Here is a 26,904-nt window from a genome sequence, read left to right as displayed (position 1 = left end):
TATTATCTAAAATTTACTTATTTTAGACTTTTTGAGTTATCTAATAAATCAAGGTAAGATTTATAATGCATTAAAAAGATTATGCCATGTACCAGGCATAATATTTTAACTTCTTTAGTCAGTCCTGTGAATTTTGTTTTGTTTTTGCATTTTTAAGTCTTAAAATCTGAAGCGCAGCAAATTTGAGAGACCCAATACCAAAGTGTGCTCAAGAGGACAGTGTTTCCTTTCCTGTATGTTTATTGTTCCATTTCCAGTGTGTGACACAGGGCCCAGCAGATAAGGTGGTCAGGGAAAAGGCTGGCAGACAAGATGGTCAAGAGTTGCTTGAATATTAGAAATCGGTTTTGTGGCACAGATCCTTGCATAGGCATGTTTTCCTTACTGTCTGACAGCTTTTAAATTATTACATTTTACACATGTGTTATGGGTGCATGAGAAGAGGTCAGAAGACACCATTAGAGTGTCAGTTCTCTCCTAGCCATGTGGGTCTCGGGGACCTAACTCAGGTTATCAGCCTTGGTGGTAGGCATCTCCACCCACTGAGCCATCTCTCCTGCCCTGTTTTTATTTTTGATTGGTGTAGGCATGAGTGTCGTGTGGGTGAGTTCAGGTGTTCATGGAGGCCAGAGAGGGCATTAGATTCTGAACCTAGAGCTAGAATTACAGGCAGTAACAAGCCTCCAGATGTGGCTGCTGGGAACTGAATTCATGTCCTCTGCAAGAGCAGTATGGCTGCTAGATGTCGCGCCATCTCTCCAGCCCCTTAGACAGAATTTTTAAAGCTACTTTTAGAAATTTTTTAATAAAACTGTTGATGTTGGCACTTTGAATATATGTAAGCAATGATGCTAGGGACAGTGGTGGTACAGCCTGTGACCTCGGCTGTTCAGGAGTCCAACCATGGTGACAGTGAATGAAGTGCAGCTTGTGAAAAACCGGGTGTCACCTTTCCAGCACTGTTTAAGGGATGGGATTATCCACCAGGTGTGTGCTAGAGCACACTAGAGAGATGCAGTTCATTAAGATGTGAATTCCTGATGTATTGGTATGCACAGTCAGCTGTAGTGACACCCCTGTAATCCTAGCCCTTCCCCTAGAGGTAATGGTAGAAAGACTGATGGCTGCAGCTTCCGAGCCGTTCTGAGCTGTATATTGAGATGTTGTCTAAATCTTATATATATAAAAAGTAAACAAATAGCAATCTACTACCACATACAATTAATTTTATGCCTTATTTTGACATATTTTTCCTCTAAAATTCTTACCTGTTTTATTTATATTCTATCTCTTGAAGAATCTTAACCTTGGAAAATATAAACTGTTCTCTCTTTTTCTTTTTAAATTTAACTCTGAACTTAGTAATTTTACATATAAAATTTAAATACATTCCTTTCATTTGTAGTAGATTTTAGGGCCTTTATTTTTATTGCTCAGAGAATACTTGTCACAGTTTACTTATTTGGGTAATGTTTTAAAAGCAGACTGCTTCCTTATTCCTCTGTCTTATCCTTGCCGCCTATCTTGCTTTCCAAGACTTTTAAAACAGAAAGTCTATCATTGTCTTTGGTCTTCCATAGACTAGTGCAGGTCTCAGACCTTCTGTACCTCAGTCCTTCCTAGCCAGCCTCAAGCTTCCTGCTTTCCTAGAGTTGGTCAGTTGCCTCAGTAGTTCCTCCTGTACAGAATTATTTTCCTTGCTCCATGTAGGAAATGTTCTGTTTGAATATAAGCTGATTGTAGGGTATTCACAATGCATTAGGGACCTTACCTAATAAAAGGATTTTATAAAACAAGTAATTACCTGTAAATCATGTTTTTGATTCGTTTCTATATGTTTTTTTTTTTCTTTTTTGGGTTTTTTTTTTTTTTGGTGTGTCTGTCTGTCTGTCTGTCTTGGAACTTGCTTTGTAGAACAGGCTGGCCTCGAACTCGCAGAGATCCTCCTGCCTCTGCCTCCCAAGTGCTGGAATTAAAGGCATGTGCCACCACTGCCGGGCCCTCCCTGTCTTTTGTTTTTTGGGTTTTTTTTTTGTGGTTGTTGTTAGAAGTTTTTGTGTGTGTGTGTTTGATTTTTTTGTCTTTTTTTAGGTATGAATTTTCCAATGAACAGTATCCTTAAAAGCAAAGTATACTTAGAAGTAATCAGTTTATTTTTAAAATTTTCTTCTTTTGGTTAAGATCCCTGATACATCAGCAGTGTGAGGTTGTTTTACAGCATATTAGAGAGTGAGTAGTAGCACTGGCATCTGTAGACGTGGAGGGTTGCTAAGACAAACTGGCTGGGCCTGCAGGCTAACTGTCACTTCCTGTTGAGATGTGTTTTCTCTGAGCCCCTACTGGTCTGTGTTGCAGCTGGTGGACAGCGAGGTGGTCATGCTCTCTGCCCACTGGGAGAAGAAGAGGACCAGCCTGTCAGAGCTGCAGGAGCAGCTGCAACAGCTGCCAGCTCTCCTCCAGGACGTGGAGTCCTTGATGGCCAGCCTGGGTAAGCGTGACGTGTGTGTAAAAGCAGTTTCAACCGACCTGGTGCTGTTTCAAAGCTTTCTCAGAATTCAACCAAATTCTTAGCTAACACTTTAATAGTGCATTCTTATTCTCATAGTTTGATTATACAGAAAATAGTATATTTTCTGTATAATGAATTGGAAATTCATTTCTAAATTTCTCACTAATGCTTTTCTGCCTCCAGTCAGTTAAGGAAACAGTATTAGTTTTCATGATCTTTTTATGTGTGCGTTTGTGTGTGTGTGCCCACATTTTTGTATGCTGGTGCTTATGCACATGGAGGACGGGTTGAGGGGGATAACCGGAGTTGTTGTTCCTTGGGAGCTATTGGGGTGTTTTGCTTTGCTTTTGAGATGATGTTGCACACTTTTAACCACAGCCCTCTGGAGACCAAGGCAGGCAGACTTCAGAGTTTGAGGCCATTTGGTCTACAGAGTTAGTTCCAGGACAGCCATGGCTACACAGAGAAACCTTGTCTCAACAAAACAAAACAAAAATAAATAAAAACCCAAATTAAAAAAAGAAAAGAAAAGAAAAAAAGAACAGAGGTGGTGTCTATCATTGTGCTGTGGGTTTACTGATGAGGCCAGCCAGTGGGCCCCAGGGATCTGCCTGTCTCTGCCTTCTCAGTGCTGTTATTGGAAGCAAGCTACCATGTTTGGCACTATGTGTGTTTATATGTATGTACTGGGGATCCAGCTCAGGCCTGGTCCCCATGCTTCAGCTATAAGCATTATACTGACTGAGTCGTCTTCCTAGGCCATGTTGTTTTTTGAGTTACTCAAGACTTTGTATAAAACATTAGGTCTTTTTGTTTAAAAGTAAAGTAGAAAAATAAAAGGGTTCTACAGTAACTCTGTCCTGGCTGGAGAATATATTCCAAATATCGCTTTGAAAGTTTAGGATTTCAAAGACTCATGGTATTTTTCATGTCTTATAATATTTTACGCAGCAGATGGTAGACATAAGATCAGAAGAGTTCATGTGCCTGTTTGGCTGCATTGGAACTTTGTGGAAATTCATTTTTGTCACTTTTCATTTGGATGGGTTTATACGCAGAGAATTAATCTGTTGTGTTTGATACACATACCCTTGAGGGTAATTTTGTGGTTCACTGCCCCCAAAGGGAAAAATTAGAACAATGTAAAGATCACAATTGGCTTTACTTTTTAAATTCTAAATTGTAATTTATTTTAATTCTAAAATGGAGCATCATTTATTTCTTAATGGTTTTATAGATAGAAAAGAACGTAAGGAAATATAAATAAAAAATCAAAGTGGAATAGTCATTCCAAAGTTACTCTGCAGGGCAGGGACAGGGAGGATGTGGGAACTTGAGTTGCCTTACTGAGTTTAGTCAGCATACAAAACAACAGGTTTCGTCATGATACTCTATACACATGTTTTGTAATCTCTTTGTATTTATGCCTCACAACCCTCCTTCTGTCCCTCCTTTCTCTTTCTGGGGGGAGAGGAAGACAAAGTGTCACATATTTTGTCTCATATGGGAAACCTATGTGTGTGACATGAAAGTGGAAGGGGAAGATGGATGTGGGGTTAGGCAGAGGGAGTGTCATCATGCCGAGGGCAGGTCACCACCTCAGTTTCAGTTTGGTTCTGTGAACTGTCAGCTCTAGTGACTTTATTTTGAGGCTGGTGTATGGAGCCGATGAAGCTGCCCAGGCCAAGATTGTGGTTCCATTTTTACATTTTTATTCAACACTGTTTTGCACTTAAGCTCAAGGTTGTATGGAAGTGGGAAGTAGGAACTGCATGCACAGAAAATTAACTTCTTGAACTAATAACTTCATCTAGTCTCATAGAGGCAGAATTATCTTTCCTCCTGTTTTTCACAGTCTGTCTTTTGCTGCACTCCTCAACATAAAGCAGTGTTTTGTGTCTAAGTAGACAGAACCTACTTGGAATGCTGTTTATTGGCCAGCGTTGAGCACCTACAAGATGTAGAGCTTCTTTGGGACTTTACAGAGACCATTTTAGTTCCCTGAGAGCCCTGTGAATGTAGCCTTTACCATCCCTGCTCTCTATGCAGAGAAACAAAGGCTGGGAGAGGCTGGGACTGGCTCAAGGTTTCACAGTTAGTATGACGTTAGCACACAGCAGCCCTCTGGGTGGTGAGGCAGTATGGTGATGGCTCATGGTCTTAGTGTCCTGGGTCCTTACAAAGGTCTTCTGGGTGTCATTCCTGAAAGCATGACATAGAAGAGCTTCTGACTCTAAGGAGAAATGTAGAACTTCTGTGGTCTGTAGCCCTCCCTCTGCATTGCTTGTTTCTGTTGATTCTCTCATTGACGGTAACAGTCCTTCTAACTGGTAGACATTGCCATTTTTACCATTTCCTTTTAGCTTACACTTGATTTTCATTGTTACATAGTAACTGTACCTTTTCCCTCCAAAGAAGAGTAAATTCTCATTGTAGTTGTTCTGTGTTTAATACTAACACTTTACTAATTGAATACATTCTGTTACAATTATTATTTTTATAGTTACTTTTATTTGAGAAGTGCAACCTAACTCTTTCTGAAAATATATTGTATGTTTGGGCTAGAGGTATTGAATGACTGAGAGGCTGAGGAAGGATCACCACTGGCTAGAGGCCATCCTAGGCTACGTAGTGAGCTACAGAATAAACGATACCTTAACAAAAGCAAGCCCCCCACACACAAATAGTGGATGACTGTGTGAAGTAGCATCTTGTCAACCTAGAATATGCTCAAAGAATGATGTTTTGAAATTGTGAGACTTTTTCTAAACAACTCAATTTCTTTTTGTTGTTGTTGTCGTTGTTTTCTGAATTTCTTAAAATTGTTTTTATTGAGCTCTCTATTTTCTCTGCTCCCCTCCCTTCTTCCTCCTTCCCTTCTACCCTCTTCTATGATCCCCATGCTCCCAATTTACTCAGGAGATCTTGTCTTTTTCTACTTCCCATATAGGTTAGATACATGTATGTCTCTCTTAGGGTCTTCTTTGTTGTCTAGGTTCTCTGGGATTATGAATTGTAGGCTAGTTTTCCTTTGCTTTATGTCTAAAGGTCACTTATGAGTAAGTACATATTATATTTGTCATTCTGGGTCTGGGTTACCGCACTCAATATGATGTTTTCGAGCTCCATCCATTTGCCTGCAAATTTCAAAATGTCATTTTTTCTGCTGTGTAGTACTCCACTGTGTAAATGTACCACATCTTCTTTATCCACTCTTCAGTTGAGGGGCGTTTAGGTTGTTTCCAGGTTCTGGCTATGACAAATACAGCTACTGTGAACATAGTTGAGCACATGGCCTTGTGATTATGATTGAGCATCCTTTGGGTATCCACCCAAAAGTGGTATTGCTGTGTCTTGAGGTATATTATTTTCTGATTTTCTGGGAAATCACCATTCTGATTTCCAAAATGGCGAACTGTACCAATTTGCATTTCTACCAGCAATGGAGAAGTGTTCCCTTTACCCCACATCCTCTCCAACATAAGCTGTCATCAGTGTTTTTGATCCTGGCCATTCTTTTCGGTGTAAGATGGAATCTCAGAGTTGATTTGGTTTGCATTTCTCTGATGGCTAAGGATGTCGAGCATTTCTTTATAAGTGTCTTTCAGCCATTTAAGATTCATCTGTTGAGAGTTTTCTGTTTAGATCTGTACCCTATTTTTTTATTGAATTATTTGTTCTTTTGATGACCAATTTCTTAAGTTCTGAGTATATTTTGGAGGTCAGCCCTCTGTCTGGTGTGGAGTTGGTGAAGATCCTTTCCCATACTAAACAACTCAATTTCATGGAATCAGTGCTGATATCATAATGGAAGCTTTATGAAGCTGGATTTTATGGAATAGCTTTTAAAAAGTGTTTGCGTCATTAATGTACTTTAGAAATTAATATTCAATGAGCTTGAACATAATTCTTAGATTCTGGAAGTGCTTGGTATTTTAAATGACAATTCATACACTATTGAATTACTTTTTTGATAGCTTCAAAATATTATATGTCCTACCATAATCTAGATGCTTAGGTATAACCTCACAAGACTTAACTAGTTAAGCAATAATAAAAATTAAAAGCAACTTAGAAGAAAGTAATAACTGACCTTAACTTCAATTTTTTTTGATTGTGTGTCCCCGTCTGCCCCTCCTCTGCCTACATCCCTGTGCGTGTATGCATGCTATGGTGTGCATTTGGAGGCCAGAGGCTAGCCTTCAGTGTCTCTTCTCATTTTCTTCCGTGTTTGAGGAGGGTCTCTGTTACTCCCTGTCGTATGTGTCAGCTGGCCTGTGAGCCTCAGGTGACTCCCTGTGTCTACTGCTCAGTCCTGTTACAGATGTGGACTACAGCATCTGGCTTTTTGAAATAGGTTCTGGCGATCAGAGCCTAGGTCCCCACTCTTTCACAGAAGGCTCTTTACTCAGGGAGCTGTCTTCTCAGACCAACCTTGACTTTGTTTTTTTCATGGCTTGGTTGTATATAATACTCTGTCCACTCACTCTTTCCATTTTCCAGGCTTCTTACATCTTTTTGTCTTGCTTTGTTTACTGGATGGTCTGCCTTATAAGAGAAAGGGATTTATATTTTGTGAGCAATTTAAGACCTTTGATGGTGCTTTTAACTGTGCTATCCTGTGGCTTAATAAATTGAGGTATTGGAATCTAAGTCTTTCAGGAATTGTTAAGTAGCAAAGGGTAATCCATTCATATTGATTTTTTTCCCCATGGGATGTGGTCCATCTAGTTTACAAATGCCTGTTTAATTGATATTTGCTGGTAAGACTACAATTTAGGAAATAAATGATAAAAGTATGCTGGAAAGTCAAAAATAGTGAATATGAACTCACAGCTCTGAAATTCTTTCTCTCTAGGTTTCTCAAATGCTCCTTGCTTCAGCCTCTGTCTGCAAATGAGTCTCAGAATACAGTTGGCCCTTCATGTCTGTGGGTTTTGCATCTGTAGATTCAGCCAAGTGCATATAGAAAATGTTCATTTAAAATTGTTCATAATACTTTCTATATTGTATTCGGCATTTTAAATAATACAGAGCTGATTTAAGGTAAGGCACTTGAGTATTCAAAGATTTTGGCAGCCATGGGGCTTTGGGAACCAGTCCCTCAGGGATACTGAGGGATGACTATGCTGCTTGATAGGATAGTTGCACGGTTAAGTGAGATGACAAATGTCAAACCACATAGCACATGCCCGGCGTGTCCATTTCTGGGTCTGGAACATGAGGGTATGGGCAGTCTACTAGCAGTTTGCCTAACCTTTGCAAGTTTACAGGGTCATTTTTTCTGTGTCAAAAGGTGGATACTGTGTAATTTAGGTTGACCTACAAAGCCATTACTTTAAATGTTGGAAGATGAGGGCTGGGGCTTAGCTCAGTTGGTAAAGTGCTTACTTAGCATGCGGGAAGCCCTGGGTTTGACCCGCAGCATGGCGTCCATCCACAGTGGTGGTGCGGAGGGAGAAGCAGGAGGATCAGAAGTTCACAGTCATTCTCTGCTACATAGCACATTCAAGGCTAGTCTATGTTACATGAGACTTGTCTTTAAAAATATGCATCTAAATGTGACAGGATAAACAATGTCTGTGCATTGAAAAATGTTTGAAAGGCTGCACAGTTCTCACTAGGTTAAATAGCCACAATGCACTTTTTAACAAAAAATAACAGCTAGGAAATATGAGTTTGAAAGTACTGTATTATCGTTGCTAGGCATGGTTTTTCATACCTATAATCCCAGTATTTTGGAGGCTGAAGTAGAAGGAGTGCTTTGAGCTGTAGGCGTCTGAGACAAAGGGTGAATTTGAGTTTAAGTTAGTGCGGTCTAGTGAAAAAAAGTACTGGGTATAGTGAGTTCTCTTGAATTTCCACTAGAGGGCAGTCTAATCCTGTTCTTTCATCAAATTTCAACTGTCAAGGCCTTGTCTGTTTTCTCTAGTACTTAATTTTATGTGATCTGTTCTAGAAGGCGATTTGTTTAGAAGAAAAATTCTACTAATTCTAGGATAAGTAGTAGCCATATATTGAGTTTCTGTGTTGCTTTTGATAGACCCTAGCCTGATATGTTACTGTGTTGCTTTATAGAATGTGAAGACATCTAGCAGGGACTTTGATAGCTGTGTTTCATAAACTAGATCATCCTGTCCAAGTCACTTTCCAAGATTAGTACCATCACCAGTACGCTAACTCTCTCAGCACCTCTCTAGTCTGCTACAAAGATCTCATTTGTTCCATAATGGCTTCTGCAAGTTAATGCACCATTTAAACATTCCTTATTTACATATCGTCATTACATTATTGCCTCAGTACAGAAAAGTATGGGACAACTTTTTGAAGGGTCTTATGTCTTTTAATGTCTGGCCTCAATGACTTGTGGGTGCGCAGACAAAGAAGATGTCTTTGTTCTGTGAGGCTAATTATTTTGGTTAGAAAGAAGCTAATTAAATGTGAAATAATTTCAGTATGCTACTTCATTCTTCATGTATCACGGCTGTACTACAGATTATGTCTACTTAAACAACTGGCACAAAGAAAAGTTCCAAGCTGAACTGCTCTCCCTCTGGGATGATCTCCCCAGGGTCTGTGCAGCTCTTTCCTGCACAGCTGTCAGCGTTCCCAAATGCCTTCCACAGTGACATCCTCCGTCCTCTCCACCAGCCACTTAAAGAGACATGTTAGAGAGAGCAACATAGTGAGGCTTGAGTTCCTTGCAAGATAGGTTTGGGTCCATGGAGGCCTGCCAGTGCTTTATGTACACCTGTTATTCTAAGTTAGTTATAACTTTACTTAACTCTACAACTGGTTTTGTAACAGGAAATGAGCTGTTTGTGTTAGGGCAGTTAAATTTGTACCAATTTAAAATAAGTATGTGAAATATATGTTGTGTATATATTTATGATAATTTAATTCAAAAATGTAAAAATGTATTTTTCCTATATTTTATCAATAATCTCAAGTTTGTTAAGAGTTGTAATGCAGAGTTGGGTATGGTGGCACCTGCTTGTAATTCTAGCCCTTGAGAGGTAGAGCAGAAAGATCAGGCGTTCAAGGCCATCCTGGACTGCATAGGAAATACAGAGCGGGGCTGGGCAGCATGTGACTTCCTTAATAAACCAAACAAAATAGAGTCAAAGTTGAAATCCCTGTCGCTTTTTCTGCTTCAATTTGGGATGATTTGGCCAAGTTTGACGTGACTAGTGAAGCAGCATCATGTTGTTTAATATTTCCTAAGTTCATGTTTAAGTTATTCTTTTACAAAATTTGGCATAAATTCTTATATTTAATTTAATATTAATTTAATTAGTTTATCAATATAATATTAGATGAGCATGAATCACAGAGTGTTCCCCAATTATTTTGCATTGTAGAATAGTAGAATTACCAGAACTTTATTGAATTCATCAGACTTACTATATAGGTATTAGGCAATACAAAGACACAGGGGTACAGTACCCTTTGCCCGACCCTAACTGATTCCTGAGAGAGATGTGAGGGAACAATTAGTGTCAGTCAGATGAGAATCTTTATGAAGCTGAGAAGTCTGTGGAAGCACAGGCAAAGTACGGCTGTAGTCAGGAACCAGAGCTAGCATGGAACCTGGTGTGGCGTTTGCAGATGTGGAGGTAAGAAGGGGAAATGGGTAATCAGGTATCCCATCCACAGCCGGAAAGGAGGCAGGGGACATGGACTCTTCTTGGAATGGCCATCAGGCCTGTTTCTTGTAAAGTAGAATATGTGGAAGATGGTGGTGGTAAGATTGTAACAGATTATGACCAGGAGTTATAACCCTAAGCTAAGTTTAGAAGCTTAATTCCGCTGCGAGAACACTCACGACCTTTAAAACTTCTCAAAGGGGAGAACATAAAGATTTGGTGGTAGTAACAGCGACCATTGACTACCCCAGGCATCTTCTGTCTGCATTTTCTGTTTTGTTGCTTGTTGGTCTATTCAGAAGGTTGTTACTATTTTTATTTTATATGTATGGGCATTTTTGCCTGCATGTATGTCTGTGCACCACATGTGTCCCTATTGCCCATTGAGGCCAGAAGTGGGTGTCAGATCCCCTCGAGTTGGGGGTACTACTGGTGGTTGTAAACCACCATGTGAGTGCTAGGAACCAAACCTAGGTCATCTGTAGAAAGAGAGTTTCATATAGCCTAGGCTGGTCTAGAATTCCGAGCCTCTTCACTTCTCAAGTGCTGGAATTGCAGTCATGTGCTCATATGCTTGACAGCACTTTTGGTGTTTTTGAGATAGGATCTTGGCAAAATAGCTCAAACATGCCTTGAATTTGCCATGTAACCTACACTGGCCTCAAGCTTTCAACACATTTCCTGTGTTAGACTCTCCAATACTGGGGTTATGGTATGTATCTCCACGTCCAGCTAGCGAAGCTGTAAATGACATCTGATAAAGTTTAGCTAATCCCTTATACATTTTTTCTATACTTTAATATTTAGTTACTATCAAATGCTAAGTTTAAGTACTTGTGTTCACATCACCCTTTTGGCAGCTTCGATGTTGTGTGCATTTAGTTCTCCTTCTACAGTCGAGTAGTCACATTGAAGCTTACGAACAAAAGCAGAGTTAGATTTTTAATCTTGCATTTCAGTGTCCTCTCTGAACCAGTGCATGACATCAAAATCCTTAGAGTTAACTGGATTTCATGTTAATCGTAGTTTAGTTCTTATTACCAGTCAAGGTGGAATCTTAATTACTCTGGCTCTGTTGGTCTTTGTGTGCTTTATGAGGCACATACTGCTTCTCAGGTGCTTATTGTACCACTGCCAGGGTGAGTCTGCTAGCTTCATTTTTCTGTTCAATAAAATAAAAACTAGTGTGAGAAACATTTTTGTTCTCCCATCTAAAGTATCTAATGCACCAAGGGCCACAGTTGTGGGTGGAGTTTTCCTGTGCCAGCAGCCATTCTCAAATAACCACTCAGAGTCTCAATGTTAATTATAATTTCATGGCCAGTAGCTCAGGCTTGTTACTAGCTAACTCTTATGTTTATGCTAACTCATATTTCTTATCTGTATTTTTCCATATGGCTTGGTACCTCTTCTCAGCACAGCATGCCCATCTTGCTTCTCTCTGCATCTGCTGGCATCTCCTGAGACTCTGCCCTCCTTCTTCCCAGCATTCTCTGTGTCAGGCTGTCTCACAGAATCTCTTTCTGCCCAGCTATTGGCCAATCAGCTTTTTATTAACAATGAAAGTAATACATATTTACAGTGTTCAAAGATTGTTCGACAGCATAGTGTCCTGCGAACATCCTCATCTTGCAAAACTTGTGTATGTGCTTGTTTTCCCACTCCTGGAATTTCCTAAGTCTTGACTCTCATAACCTCCTCTTTTAAGCCAATTAGGAATATCCCATTGCATTAGATTGAGATGGAGCTTCTACTAATGGGATGAGAAAGAGTCAACACTAGTGTTTGATTAAAAACTAAGGAACTTCCTGTCCTGATGTATGCTTGCTAGTCTCGTTTAGGTCATGGCACACATTGTTTACAGTGTGTGCAAGATTACTTTCACTTGTTGATATGTTTCTTTGTGCAACATCAAGACTATTCTTTTGCAGTAGTAGTGGAAATGATTATGTATTATGATTAATACAGCATTTTGCCTTTCCCTTTGTACATCATTTATAACTTTAAAAAATCATAGCTGTAATTATTCAGTGGTTAGAGTTTAGATTTTTCAAGCTTGTTTTTGGTGGCTTTCTATTACCTTTGATAGAGTCAAACTATTATTAACAGTGATATTATTAACCTTTCTCAAAGTTTCCTGTGGTCTCCAGTAATACATCAGCATGAATAAAGACAGGACTCCTTTAATCCCACCACTCAGGAAGCAGAGGCAGGCAGATCTCTGAGTTTGAGGCTGGCCTTGTCTATAGAACATGTTCCAGGACAGTCAGAGCTACACAGAAAAACCCTGTCTCAAAAAAAAAAAAAAGAAAGAAAAAAAAGAGAGAGAGAGAAGAAAAAAAGAAAAGACTTAAGAAGAAAAAAGAAAAGACTTAATATCTCTTGAAAAATATGGGGTTACTCATGTCCTTACTAGAGTGTCCCTCATGAAACTTCCCCAACCCCGGAATTAGATGCTGCTCCCTTGGTCCCCCTCATGCCTCACCCTCTCAGGCTACTGCTTCCTTCTGCCATCTCCTTGAGCATCAGGACTGTCTTTCATACTGTGTCCTTGAGTCTTGTATATGTAAGTAATGTTCAGTATATGTGAGGCTGTTTGAGTTTTAAAAATATTTGACCTCTAAAACCTTTCTGTTGTCAGAGAAAACAGGCAATTCTCCTGCCTACGGCTGTGAAGTAAGTTCATTGACTTTCTGTCAGCCTACCAATTGTATGTAACACTGACTCAACTGGGATCACAGCTGTTTCTCTGCCTTTTGGTGGACTTGGGATAGTTTCTCAAGACTCTGATCTTGGATAGTTTTCAAAGGGATGTTAATATTTTTGTTTTATTGTATGTATGTATCCATAATCATATATATGTACATACTGTATACATACGCACACATACACATGGGTGTTTTGCCTGTATAGTGTGTCTGTGCCATGTGTATCCAGCATTGAAAGATGCCAGAAGGTTTTAGATCCCCTATTACTGGAACTCCAGACAGTTGTGAGCTGCCATGCAGGTGCTGGGAATTGAACCTGGGTTCTTTGCAATGGCAACCAGTGCTCTCAATCTCTGAGCCATCTCTTTAGCCTATGGTCTTCAATATTTTGAATGAAAGATTTGACTAAATGCTCTCTATGTTCCAATAAAGTATAGAGTTTTGTGATCTGCAGATAGACTAGTGAACGACTAGTCGACTAGCAAGAACTGAGTGCCCCCAACCAGTGACTGACTCAGAAACAGCAGCTTACTAAGTCTTTGTAGTAGTTTTCATGCAGAGGTTTATGTCTGTGATGTACCAGAGGCCAAACAGATCTTAAAATGACTTGGAATTATAAATACTAAATTACAGTGGTATGACATATGCTATTTATATTGGCTAGCTTGTCATTTTTTAAAAACTGGTTCATTTTCTGAGTGTAGTGCCACACGCTTTTAGTGCCAGTGCTCAGGAGGCGTAGGCGGGCAGATCTCTGTAGTTTGAGACCAGCCTGGTCTACATTATGAGTGCCAGGACAGTCAGAGCGACACAATGAGACCCTGTCTCAAACAAACAAAAGAACCTGGTTCATTTGTGGTATACATAGGTCACTGGAGGTAACATCAGATTAATTGGGATATTTCATATTCATCATTTTAATAATAAATGTTTAAGGTATTTTGAACTTGTATGTCTTGAGAAATGTTTGAAATATGCTTGTTAGTTAAAGTATACTGTAATGTTGTTAGTCAGTGAATTTAATTTTGCCTAAATAAAGTTTAATAAGAAATACCAAGAAAATACAAAACAATTTCAATAGCTTAAGTTTTTTTTTTTAAAGAGAAAGATGCTGTTCATTCTATTTTATTTTTAACCGTGTCTGTGTGTGGTATGTGTACATACTAGTGTAAGTATGCCTGTAGAGGACAGAAGAGGAAGTTGTATCCCTTGGAGTTGGAGTTACATGCAGTTGCAGGCCACCTCATGTGTGTGTTGGGTCCTTTGCATGTATTCTTAACTACTGAGCCATCTCTCCAATAACAGTTTAAAATTTTTGTCTTTTGGCCAGTGATTTATAATTGACAGTTGTTTCTTTTTGTGTCATACTTTCAGCTCATTTAGAGACGAGTTTTGAAGAGGTAGAAAACCACCTGCTGCATCTGGAGGATTTGTGTGGGCAGTGTGAGTTAGAAAGACACAAGCACGCACAGTCCCAACACCTGGAAAATTACAAGAAAAGTAAGAGGTAAGTTAGAAACTTGGGCCACAACAATCTAGTCTCAAATCGTTCTATATTGATTTGCATGCTAGTCTTTTAAAAAAAATTATAGAATTTAGTGTGTGTGTGTATGTGTGTGTGTGTTTGGGAGTGGCATGTTACATATGTGATGGGCGTAGTCGACCGGTAAGCTAGAATTAACCAGACCAGCTGAATACAACAGATCATTCTGCTAAAGGAGAAGCCCCTGCAGAAATATAGCAATTTCCTTGGACTCCAGCAAAAAACAGTTTCTCTGCTCAACTCCCAAGAGAGTTTCGTAGCAGATGTAACTGTTTCTTCTGGTTTTTATGCTCAATCCCACTAAGGGAATGTCTCAGGAAAGATTCTTTTTCATACCTGTGAAGAGTTTCACCCAAAACTCTTAAGAAAGAGATTTATTTGGGAAGGAGGAGTCCAGGAGAGTGACTACCTCTGCCAGGGTGGGAAAGGGCAGCAACTGAACAGGCAAGGGGGCTTATCTAGGGCTTCCCAGGGAGAAGATTTTCTTCTCAGGGATTGGTTAGTTTTCCTGTTCAGGGATTGATTGGTTTAAGTTGGTTAGGGGAAGAGTAGGCTCTGGTTTCAGGGCCAAACTATGTTTCTCTCACTGGCCTTTTGTTTTGTTTTTTGACTCTAGATTTAGGGCCAGTACATATTTCTTTCACTGACTCTTATTCCAGGCCCAAAGTATATTTCTTTGGCTCTGGTTTCAGAGTCTGGGTGTTTTTCTTTGGTTCTGGGTTCAGAGTTAAAGTGTTTCTTTCTTTCACTTGCCTGGGTTTCAGATTCAGTGTGTGTTTCTTTCACTGGCTCTGGGTTCAGGGTCAGGGTACTAGATTTCATGCTCAGGGATTGGTTGGTTTCTTTGGATGGCCCCTTTACTCTATACTCTTTTTTTTTTTTTTTTTTTTTTTTGTTCCTGTGCATCTCTTCAGTGGCTACTGTGTGCTTTCTCATTTAGCAATCCACGCCTAGCAGAATAGCAACCACTGGAATTGAATGGCAGATTGAGTTACATAAAATTGTTTAACTACTTAGAGCCATCATCAAAGCCAGGGTTTTAACTCCTACATCTGCAAACTTGTCCTTTTGTATTGACTTTTGAGTTAGAACAAACTGAATCAGACCCAGATGTTGGTAGCTGAGAAAGGGTATGTGTTAATTTTGTTGTGTTTGTGCCTTCTCAGCACAGAGAATGGTTTTCTTCTCTTGCCAAAGCAGGAGCGTGAACCATGCCCAGTATTAACTGTGGCTTAGAATGACTATGATTCTCACGGTGGTAGAAGGAAGTGTAGCTATAGGAAACTATTTGTGAACCTGAGAGCTCTCCCCTACCTTTGGCAAACAATTTGAATGGATGATTTTTAACCAATGTATTTTGGGGTACGTAAGAATATTCTTCTTGGAGCCAGAGAGATGGTTCAGTGGCTAAGAGAACTGGTTACTTAACAGAGGAGTTGGGTTCAGTTCTCAGCACCCATATTGTGGTTCACAACTGTCTGTAACTCCAATTCCAAGGAATCTGACACTGTCTTCTGATCTCTGTGGCCACTAGGCAAAAACATAATACATAAATATATGTGTAAGCAAAACACTCAGTACACATTTCTAAATAAGTCTTTAAAATGAGCTGTCCTTCTTTAGTTATCTGGTGAAAATCACATATAGGGAGCTGTGTGGTCATAAGGGGAAATACCAACTGTGTTTGAACAACACTGCATGTACACTGGTATTACTGCTACTGATATCATTTTGTGTCTGTGTTTGTTCATATTCATGTAGGTGTACATATTCTGTGCATTTGAAGGGAGACCAGAATTCAACATTGGGTGCTGATCTTCAGTTGTCACCCACTTTAGCGTTTATTTATTTGTTTGTTTTGGGGCAAGGTTTCTCATTGGCCTGAAGCTTACTGATTAGGCTAGGCTGGTTGGCCAGCATGTCCCAGTGATTCTGCTGTCTCTGGTTCCTTAGTTATGGGGTTAAGGTACATGCCGCCATGCCTTACGTTTTTGTACATGTTCTGAGGCTCAAACTCAGGTCCTTACGCTTGTGTGGTAAACATGCTATGAACTGAACTATCCTTCTAGTCCTGCTGAAAATTTTTATGGACAGAAACAGGGACTGCCTTGACAAATAGTACTTATTGTGGTGTGGGATGGAATATGGTTTGAGACAGACAGGAAAGCATACTCTCATGTGTGGGGTGGTTGGGAATGCAATTATTTAGCTCTACAAGTCTATCTCAAGAATCTCTTGAAAATGTTTTTGCAACCAGTTGTACATAGATTTCACATAAAGAAATGAGTGAATATTTACCCTATAAGCCAAAATAAAGGACTTCAAACCACGTACATGCTTTTCTTTAGCTAACAGTCACCGAATGGCTTGATATTTTGAAGTCAGCTTGCATATTAGTCATGAATTATGGGGCGCACAGGCAAAATTTTTATAAAATGATGGCCTCAGGCGGTAGACTGAGCTTTGGGTAAATAGAATGGTGATGCGGCAGTAAGAAAGGAGTGGACTTCTTTATGTGTCAGGGAAGACCTAAGAAGATATATAGAGCTGAGTCCTGAAACTTACAATATGTGGGCCTAGGATTATACAAGTCTAGGCAGAAGGAACAGTATGAACAGAGTCCCTGTGTCCTAATACTAAGTAGACTTGTAAGAATGAAAAAGAACAACTAAAGTTGAAAGTTTCTGCTTTTTTCATTCCATTTTCTTTACCCATTCCTTCATCTTGACTCAACCACAAATACACCAACCTTGAAGGGCATGTAATTTGTAGTGGGAAGGCAAGACCAGAGTACTGAAATGATAGGCCATTGATTTGATAATAATGGGAGGGTTGGGTACTTCCTTCTTCAGGAATCTGGCTAATCAGTTAAAATTTTTTAATTTAAAAATGCCAGTAATACACAAATGATAAAAGTTGCTTTAATGGTTTTATAGTATATTCATTCAGCCAGTCAACTACATGACAATTGCAAGGTCCCTTATCAATAAGTCCATACTGCCTGATATGTTAGGTTTTCTAGATCATGTTTTATTGATTATGGCTTTCAAGTTATTTTTAACAGTCTTCTAACACAGATCAGATGTTGGCAAAAGGTTTGAGGTTGCTCTGAGTGAGTTTCCTGCCAATGACTCTGGTCTACCAGGCAATTTTCTGGTAGGGCTAAACTACCTCAGGTGACTGGCATGCAGGTGGGTCAGATTTAGACATAGCCTGCAATTCTGGATGCCAAAGACTGTACACATTAACAGTGTGAGAGCTCTAAGTTTTTCTTGGTCTTATCACCTAATACCCATGTGGCCTTTTGTCACCAAGTTCTATTTTCTCATATTGAGGCTAGTTGTGTATACAAGAAATATGCAAGATGTTCCTTGTGTGATGTATAGTATATACAGTAAGAGCCCAGTGATGTTCCTTTCCCCACCCACCTTGCCTCAACTTCCCTTTAGTACCCAAAGCATAGCTTTTCACATGAAGCAGATTTTCACACAAAACAGATTTGGAAGTGATTTTTCTTAGGCACTTTGCTGGAATGTAATACATGTATAACATCACTAATAAGCCCATTCCTTAGACCTTCGCTGACTCTTTTTGGACCACTTTTTAAAATTCCAAGTCATCATTGTTACCATATCTCTCAGATTCTTTTCAACTTTAAATGCCTGTGAATCTAGGGTCTTATCATTTTACTGCTTCTGTGCTGAGTTTACCCAAAAGATATGCATATAAAGTTAATTTATCTTAGTAGTAGTATAAGACTTTAAGACTTTAGCACAGTTTTTATAAGTGAATTAACTATTTCTCAGGAGCTTTTGTTTTCCAAATAGTGTCAGAATGTCTTGTTGGATAGGTTCTGTGTGTGGAATAAATTACCATCAAGGCTTCTAAGATACTCCTGAGAGATTTTAACCTTAAGCCGGGAAGAAATCAGCTTCTCTGCTCAGTATCATCCCACCTTCTGGTCCAGCAGCCGCCAACCTCCTGTGCTGGAATGTAACTTACTGTGACTTTTTTGTCACAAAGTGTCGATTTTATAGAGCATTGTCTGTTTCTTCCACTGTGTATTGCCCCAGGAAACTACGCATGCTAGCATCCATAATTGACTTTGACGTTCAGCAAACTGGAAGATGCCTAGAGGTGTGTGGCTCTTCAGGGGCAGAGTGAGCTCTGAATGTCTGTCCTTGGTTTTCTTACTTTTCTTCTTTGCTACTAAATGAGGAAATAACTACTGCTTTTCTGAATAAATTTTAGTTGAAGACCTTAGAAATCTATTGTTTAATATTTATCAAAATTATAAAAAGCACTTTTCAAAAATTGTTTCTGTATGAGATGGACCACATATGGCATTGAATGTTCTCTGTATTCTTAAATTTTGTTTTTATCACTTAAAATTTAGTAGTTTTTGAGCTGTTAGGAGGTAAGAACAGAAATGAAAATCATTACTTTAGTCTAATTGTGTAGATATCTTCAGTGACACATAGTTGACATGTAAATATCCCAAGCTGTTCTGGGTTTCTCAGGCTCATAGACTGTTGTTACAATGCAAGAGCAATTTTCGGTGGGAAGAAATTATTTTAAGTTTGCTTTTCTCTTCTCTTACAGGAAGGAGCTTGAAGCCTTCAAAGGTAATTCTGTGTTTAATTCTTTATTTTACAGTAGTTGGGGATTAATCATGCCAGATGTTCTAGGTTGGTGATAACGAAAAGATCCAATTCCCTTTCTTTTAAATAAGAGAGTTTATGTTAAAAAGCAGATGTTGAGTTTGGTGGTGTTTGGGCATGCCTTTAATCCCAGCACTCAGGAGACAGAGAGGCAGGTGGATCTATGAATTTGAGGCCAGCCTGGTCTACAGAGTGTGTTCCAGGACGGCCAGGGCTCCCTGTCTGGAATTCTACCCCCCCCCCCCCCCGGCTCTCCAAAAAAGAAAGTAGAAGTTGGCATAATATTGTTTGCTTAAGTTTATTTCATCAAACAAGTTTGAAATTCTGATTTACCTGGTGCACAGGTGCCAAGTGAAGCTCTGTGCTGAGTAGAGAGTGTTAAGGTGGAGTGCTGACTCTGAGTTGCTGAGGCTTGGGGTTTCAGAAATGTTTGTGCTGTGCAATGTCCCTCTGGGTCACGAAAAGAAGAGATGGGAAGGAAGCCCAGTGTATGCCTAATAGTCTCATGAATTTCTCAGAAGTCTGCCTTGTCAGTGCTGGCCCAGCTCTCAGCCTGCTCTGTGACTTTGATTAGTCTTCAGATTTTGGGCTTGGTTCCTCCAACTGCAAAATTAGAAATTTGGATGAAATGTATTCTGAGTATCTGAGCAAACTAGTGTTCCTTTCTGTCTTAGAGGAGCTTTTGAAGACACAGAGTCATTCTTGGCCATGGTGCCCCATACTTGGTCATAGTAATTACTTTTTTGTTGCTGTGGTAAAACACCATAATTAAGGTACTTTATAAAAGGAAGAGTTTCTTTGGTTCCAGAGGAGGAGTACATAATGGCAGGGAGGGAGGCATGTCAGAGAAGTCTGGAACAGGAAGCTGAGAGGTCACGGTACTGTGGTTGATGCTAGGAATTCTCAAGGTCAGCCCTTAGTGATTACTTCCCTCAGGAGGGCTCTATCTCCCCAAACCCTCACAAACGTTGTCACCAACTGGGAGCCAAGTGTTCAAATGCCTGAAGCTATGGAGGACATCCTGAGCAAACCACCACACTGGTCCTGGAGAAACCCACAGACTTCTCAGCAGCACAGAGTCCTCCACTATGCCTCCTTTCAGTTGTTCTGCACTAATTCTGTAAAACTACTCCACTGTCCCTAGAGACTTTCTTATCAAGAGATAGAAGAGGTCAATTACTTGTTGACTCTTTTTGGGGTCTTATTCATGCTTGTTACTCCTCATGTAAGTTTGCCTGACCTTTAGGTTTACTGAATGAGTAAAAGTTTTCCAATGTGGTTGTTTATGGTTAGAATGGCCTGTGTGTCTTATCTGTTAGAATGTTTCAGAAAATGATTATTCTTCAGGTCAAAGGCCATGAAGACACGTTTCTCATGTGGCTGCACTGAACAGACTGTTTTGTCTCAATTTCTGTTTTACCCACTTCCGTAATTAAACTCTTGGCCAGTTAGTTGTTGAAGGTAATATTACGTGGCCATGTGACAGCATGTATTATCATGCTCTTGTTTCTTTTATTTAATTGTGATCCCCTATTTATGGGTATTATTTTTCACCAGTTGTTTGAATAAGATTTGAAATCTTCATAAAATTCTGATTTTCCTCTTTGTTTTGTTCAACCAGTTTGGCATTTCTTATATAACAAGAGATGGAAAAAGCCCAATCAAGTTAATAGTAGAAGACAAGCAGGGACACACATTATATAAAATGTCAGCTTTACTTGCATCTTCCTACTGAAGCATTCTGTTTTAGTGTATCGCTGTCCTAAAAGATCAGCTATTTGCAAAAGACTAGGTAATATTGCATATTGCTTGATTAGAATAATTCAATTTAGGTGGAGGTAACTTATTTATAAACACATTCCTAACTTTTTGCAACATTTACAGCACACCAGATCTATCTACAGATAGATCAGGTTTTAGACAGGATGGAAATTTTTTTTCAGAGCTTGGGTTCTGTTACTAAGGATTAAACAAAGGACCTCTTGCATGGTAGAAAGGTGTTTTCCTTCTGAACTCTGCTCTATTCCTTTTTAATTATTTATTTTAAGACAAACTCACTAAACTGGCTAAGCTTGCCTCAAAATTTATGTTCCTTCTGTCTTGGTAGCTGGAATGGTAGGTAAATGCCATTATGTCCAGCAAAAATAAGATTTCATTTAATTTTTTGACGATACTGTCTATGTACATATGTCTATGTTCTAGGGCTGGCCTAGAACTTGAGTAGACCCGGCCAACTATGAATTTATAGAGATCCATCTGCCTCTGCCTCCTCAGTGCTGGAATTAAAGATACTTGTCAGCATACTTGTCCTTCAAGGGATCAAACTCAGGTATTTAGGCTTATATTATCTTTTATGAAAGAATATTTTACCAGCATGGATGTGTGTACATCATGTAGATGAAGTGCCATCAAAGGTCAGAAGAAGGTATTGGCTCCTCTGGAACTGAAGTTCCAGAAGGTAGTGACTGCCACGTGACTGATAAACTCAGGTCCTCTGTAAGAGCAGCAAGTGCTCTGAACTGCCAAGCCATCCCTTCAAACCCTAATTTTAAAAGTAGGTTATTATATATATTTGAGTTTTAAAAGTTACTCTTAAATTTTTAAATCTAGCCAGGTGTTGGTGGTACATGTCTTTAATCCCAGCTCTTGAGGAGGCAGAGGCAGACAGCTCTCTGTAAGTTCAAGGCCAGCCTGGTCTACAGAGTGAATTCCAGGACAGCTGGGACTGTTACACAGAGAAACCCTGTCTCAAAAATCTGAGAGAGAGAGAGAAAGAGAGAGAGAGAGAGAGGTTTGAAGTCTTAAAAATGTGTCACTGGAAGGGATCAAGGATCAGAGATTTAGGGTTGGATATTCCTGTCCCTCTGTTCGATTCTTGACTTAATATGGTTTTAATATATTACATTTGCCCTTTAGCCTTCAGTTTCAGTACTTTGGCAAAGCAACCACCAATTCCTTTTCTCCAGAAAACATACCACCTGGTACCCATAGTTTGTTGAATAGAGGCGGCCATTGGCCACTCTCCCGAACACCTATTTCCATAAGTAGGATGGAATACTTAGCCAGGGAAAGTGTCACCTCACAAAACCACCTCTGCAATGTGGTACTATTCTGCACACTCAAAAATGGAATGTCACTGTTAAGGACTATTGCAATAAATTAGGATTGCAACCCTTTGGAAAACTTGATATAGTTGACTAGCCTTTCATTTTGTTATAAATAGTATAGTTAAAAATTAGAAAACATTTTGGGAAAGGTGTTCTGTTGTGGCATACATCTATATTTTTGTTCTTTTTTTTAAAGTAAGACTAATCCAGTGCATTCTGGGTAGCTTACTCTAGAATTTTTCGTCAGACTATGCTTAATGAGTATATGATTAAAACTGTAGTTATGTTTTAAGTTAAAATATTTGCATATGTATTTTAATAGATTTTTATTTTAACTTTAATTTTAAAAAATTAAGTGGCCAAAGTAGATTCAATTTTATAAGATATTCGTTGTAATCTGCTACTTAATATAAAATCTATTTATCAAAAAATGTGATCAGTAAGTTGAAACATGTCACAATTTAGGAGTTGTCATTATTTCAGTAAATGGTGGCCATCAGGAGACCCGTGGAATGAGACAGCTAGGGCCGCCTGCTGAATGACTTTTGAGACTTTGCCTGGGAAAACCCTGGACCAGATTGTGCCAGAGCATTTGGAGAAATGGGAGGAAGAGTACAGCAGCTTAATGACAAAGAACTTGAGAAGGGGAAGGGTAAAGGAAAAGAAGTGGTAATGATGATGGTAGCTCTCCATCAAAATTGAGCAGATTGGAACAGCCCCTGTTAGAACAATCAGTATAGATTACTGGGGACGTGGAAGAACTGTTGGTGGGGGAAGGGAGTAAAGAAGTAATGGCTCATAAACAGGAAGAGATGAAAGTGCAGCTTGAGTTAGGATCAGGGGAGCCAAAGGAGGAAGTGAGAGTGAAGCTATTAAGGGAATTAATTAGGGTAATAAAAAATATGACAAGAATGTTATCTAGATAAGTCATCTTCAGAAAGAATATAAGAACATCTCTTTCCCTAAGATCTTACAGAAGGAAACAGTAGCTGGTGGTGTTGGAAGGTCCAGGGGAGAAGTCATTTAGGAGAAATTCATATAAAGAAAGATAATCTGAATTTTCTTGGCTAGGCTTAGAAATAGAATAAAAAACAAATATGCTTTGCTTAGTAGGAAGTTGAAATGAAAAGAGCATATGTAATTTTTATTTGCAAGGCCTAGTTTTCTTGGGTGGCAATGTCAGCATGAATGAAACTTGGCCACAAAGTTTAGAATGGCTAGCAGAGTCCTGACCAAACCAGCAAAATAAGCATGCAAGAAAATGTGGGGTGGGTTCCATAAAGGGGAAGAAGTTTGTGGTCACAATAGGTCTTGTTTCATTTTGAGGTCTTAGAGATGGAGAAATTCTCAGCATTGACGGTAGCAGACTGTGAATGAAAATAGAAGTTGATGTGGAATGTCCTTCTGTGTATATGTTGCTTTTATTGACTGATGAATAAAGCTGTTTTGACAGTGACTTAGCAGAGTCAAGCCAGGTGGGAAAGAGAGAGTAGGCAGAGTCGGGAGGATGCCATGTAGCTGCCAAAGGAGACAGACGCTAGAATCTACTGGTAAACCACAGCCTTGTGGTGATACACAGGTTAATAGAAATGGGTTAATTTAAGATATATATATATATATATATATATATATATATGTATATATATATATATATATATATATATAAGATATAAGAATTCAATTAGAAGCCGAGCTAATAACAAGCATTGTTGTCATTAGTATAGTTTCTGTATGATTTTTTTGGGTCTGGGTGGCCAGGAACAAAAGAGCAACCTCCATCTACAAGAAGTCATCAGAGAGAAAAGAAAGAGAGAAAAGAAAAAAGAATACACCTTTTATACTTTATAGTTGCATACAGGGTTAAATGGGAGAAAAGGAGCCCGTGAGCTGGGTTGTGGCTTGAGATCAGGGGTTGAGGAATCTAGCTTTGACCTTGAAAATAGGCACCAGTCTTGTGTTAATGGAAGGGCCACAAGTTCCTCTTGTTAGAGATACAAATACTATAGCAAGCAGGCGCTTTCCTCAAGGGGTGAGGCACTCCCAGGGAATGGAGACCTTTATCCAAAAGCCTGACCTTGGGGAAAATGACTTCTGAGAACGAGACACTATACTGCAATGTCTTAGTCTTACTATTTGAGCTTGTTCCCCTCATAACAAAAGGGAAGGTCCTGATATCTTGTTCTTTTTCCATTATACCGTACCATTCTGATTTCTCTATAGTTAATAACTGAACTTTTGCCTTTAATGGCCCCGGCTCTATACCTGAATTGTAGGCCTTTCATCCTTGGGATCAGATGTGTCTAGTAACTTTCATGTTCTTGGTGTAATTAGGAGGGCACAGTGGAATTCCTGGTTCTACAGTGGCAGTGATTTTTTTCCCAAAGAATTATTTCTTTAGAGAGGTTACCATTGTACATATTTTCATCCTTTACCAAAGCCCACACAAAATTTCCCAAATAGAAAGTCATTAATAGTGAGAATCGTTAAAAGTGAAATAAAAGGTTGCTGGAGAAGTGTGGTCTAAGATGTGGAAATGCTGGAACTTTGTCAAGCAGCTGTGATTGCTATGTGGTCCATGCCAGTGGGGGCCATTCTCATTCAAACCACCACATCACCTGACTGGAGACTTCAGAGCTGTTAGGATCCTCATGTGTTGGGCGACTCTGAAGTGTCGCTTGAGCATATACTGGCACAGCAACGCTTATCATACTACAAATCAAATTAATGATAGTGCATGTGGAGCTTGCATAGTAGTTGATGTTCAGTTGTCCCAACATCTAAGACGAAACTATTTTAGCTGCCATTTGGTAATACTAATTAATAAAGACTCAGGTTAGATGATATAAATGTTATGCCCAGATCATGGAGTTCCCCCCAAAACCAATTAGGAGACCGAGTCCTGTGTGTAAGAGCAAAGAGCCTTTATTCTCACACAAGTTTGCAAACTCAAAGAGCCCCGAACTTATTTGGGGTGGGGTTTTTATAATAGCAGAGGTTGGGGGCGGGATCTCTAAGATTCAGGATCCCTGGTTGGCTGACATTTGTCTTGGGGTGTCCTGATGAAAAGTGGTGGGTGTTGGCAGTTGGTCCTGTCTACAGTGACTGGAATGTGAGGAATTCCCTTTGGATGGTCTGTTCCTGGGTGGTCTCAGTTTGTAGTCTTTTTGGTACCAGATATTGTCTTTGGGTAAACTATCGAGACTCGGACCTCTATTGAGCTTGTTATGGGTGGGTCCTACAATAACACCCTCTATCCTAATGGAGCTAACAAACTGTGTCAGAGCTTATAGGATATAAAGGCTAATATAATTTGAATATTATCCAGGGATAGTGGGAATAAACACACTAAAATGGGGGTAATCAACTGGAGATAGGCAGTATCATTCAGTCTGAATGATAAGTACCTGCCCGGCTTACTGGATGTAAGGACACTTCAAAAAGAGGAAAGAATACTTGCAAGAGTACAGAGATATTTATTTCAAGAATTGAAGCTGAAGTTTTCATGTTTGTTGAAAGAACTACAAATAATTTGTCACCACTGAAGCATGTGATGTGTGGGATGAAGGCTAGAGTCATGTCTGGCCTTGTATGTCATGCACAGGGTTTGCACTTTTCCTTCTAGACCAGTGGTCTCCACAAATGGATGTGCATACAAAACGTTGGACACAGGGAAGATGACTAGAATGCTGCTTTTAAGTCTTTTTCTTTTATTTGTTCATGTGTGTGCTTGTGCGCATGTGTGCATGCGTGCGTGTGTGAGGTTTGTCTCACTTTTTTTTCTTCTTCCTGTCAGGAATGTTAAATGTTGATTTTTTTTTGTATTGTTTGTTTTTGAGGCCGTTTTTTCAAATAACTTTGGATGACTTTGAGCTTCTGATCCTCCTGTCCTGCTTTCTGAGTGCTGGGATTACAGGTGTTCACTATGTCAGGTTTCTGTGATGCTGAGGAGCAAGCCCAGGGCTTTGTGCATCCTAGGCAAGAGCTCTACAAGCTGAGCCATAGTCTCAACTCCAGTGTGTGTATTTGCAAATTTATATGTAGGGATTCATTTATATAATATATAAGTAATCATATTTGAAAGGTTGATGTTAAAGATTTTTGTTCCTTAGGGGAGTGCATGCTCAAGAGAGCATAGAGGTTAGTTTGAGAGAGACAAATTGTAGACTTGGAGAATCCAAGGAGTTCCAGTTAGAATCACAGGATCAGATCGCTTTATATTTTCTGGGATCAGCTCCAAGATGAGAGAACTTAATTGAGTTCATATACTGGCATGTGCCTTGGATCCCATGTCCTTCAGAGACTGAGGCAGGAGTCTGGGCAACATAGCAAGGACTGGCCTCGAGGAAGAGAGAGGACAGAAGAGGAGAGACTTAATGGAAAACTATTTAAAAGGCTTGAATTGAAATGGGAGAGATGGCTCAGCAGTTAAGAAAGTGTGTACTACTCTTACAGAGGTCTTGAGTTGGCAGTAATCTGAAGCCTATAGCTTCTGCAGCCCCTGTATGTATGTCTACAAACACAGAATCAACAAAGCAGCAAAAGGCTAAGAGAGAAAGGGGAAGGAAGAGTGTTAGGTTAAGGGAGATTCTTTTTTAATTTTTTCAAAAAAAATTATTTGTCTTAAAAAGGGGAAAGAGGCTGTATGTAGGAAGGCTGAGGTGAAGGTAGAGTGAGAAGGGCTGACCGAAGGACGGCAACAGAAAGAGTGGTATTTGAGTAAGCAGTTTTGA

General features: G+C 39.5%; 1 protein-coding gene across 2 annotated transcripts in view; it reads left to right on the top strand.

Moving 5' to 3' along the window:
• The window catches only part of Dtnbp1 (dystrobrevin binding protein 1), a 97,636-nt gene that overhangs the window by 22,462 nt on the left and 48,270 nt on the right, over window positions 1-26,904 (top strand). For both annotated transcript variants that reach the window (XM_048416044.3, XM_048415982.3), the window contains 3 exons: window positions 2,356-2,488; window positions 14,238-14,370; window positions 19,009-19,031. In XM_048416044.3, coding sequence (XP_048272001.2) covers window positions 2,356-2,488; window positions 14,238-14,370; window positions 19,009-19,031 — 289 coding nt within the window. The remainder of the gene's footprint in view (window positions 1-2,355; window positions 2,489-14,237; window positions 14,371-19,008; window positions 19,032-26,904) is intronic.

Source organism: Myodes glareolus, chromosome 14 (genome assembly GCF_982192425.1).
Source record: "Myodes glareolus chromosome 14, mMyoGla1.1, whole genome shotgun sequence".
NCBI lineage: Eukaryota > Metazoa > Chordata > Mammalia > Rodentia > Cricetidae > Myodes > Myodes glareolus.
Note: the sequence above shows the minus strand (reverse complement) of the source record. Positions and strands in the feature narration are given on the sequence as shown.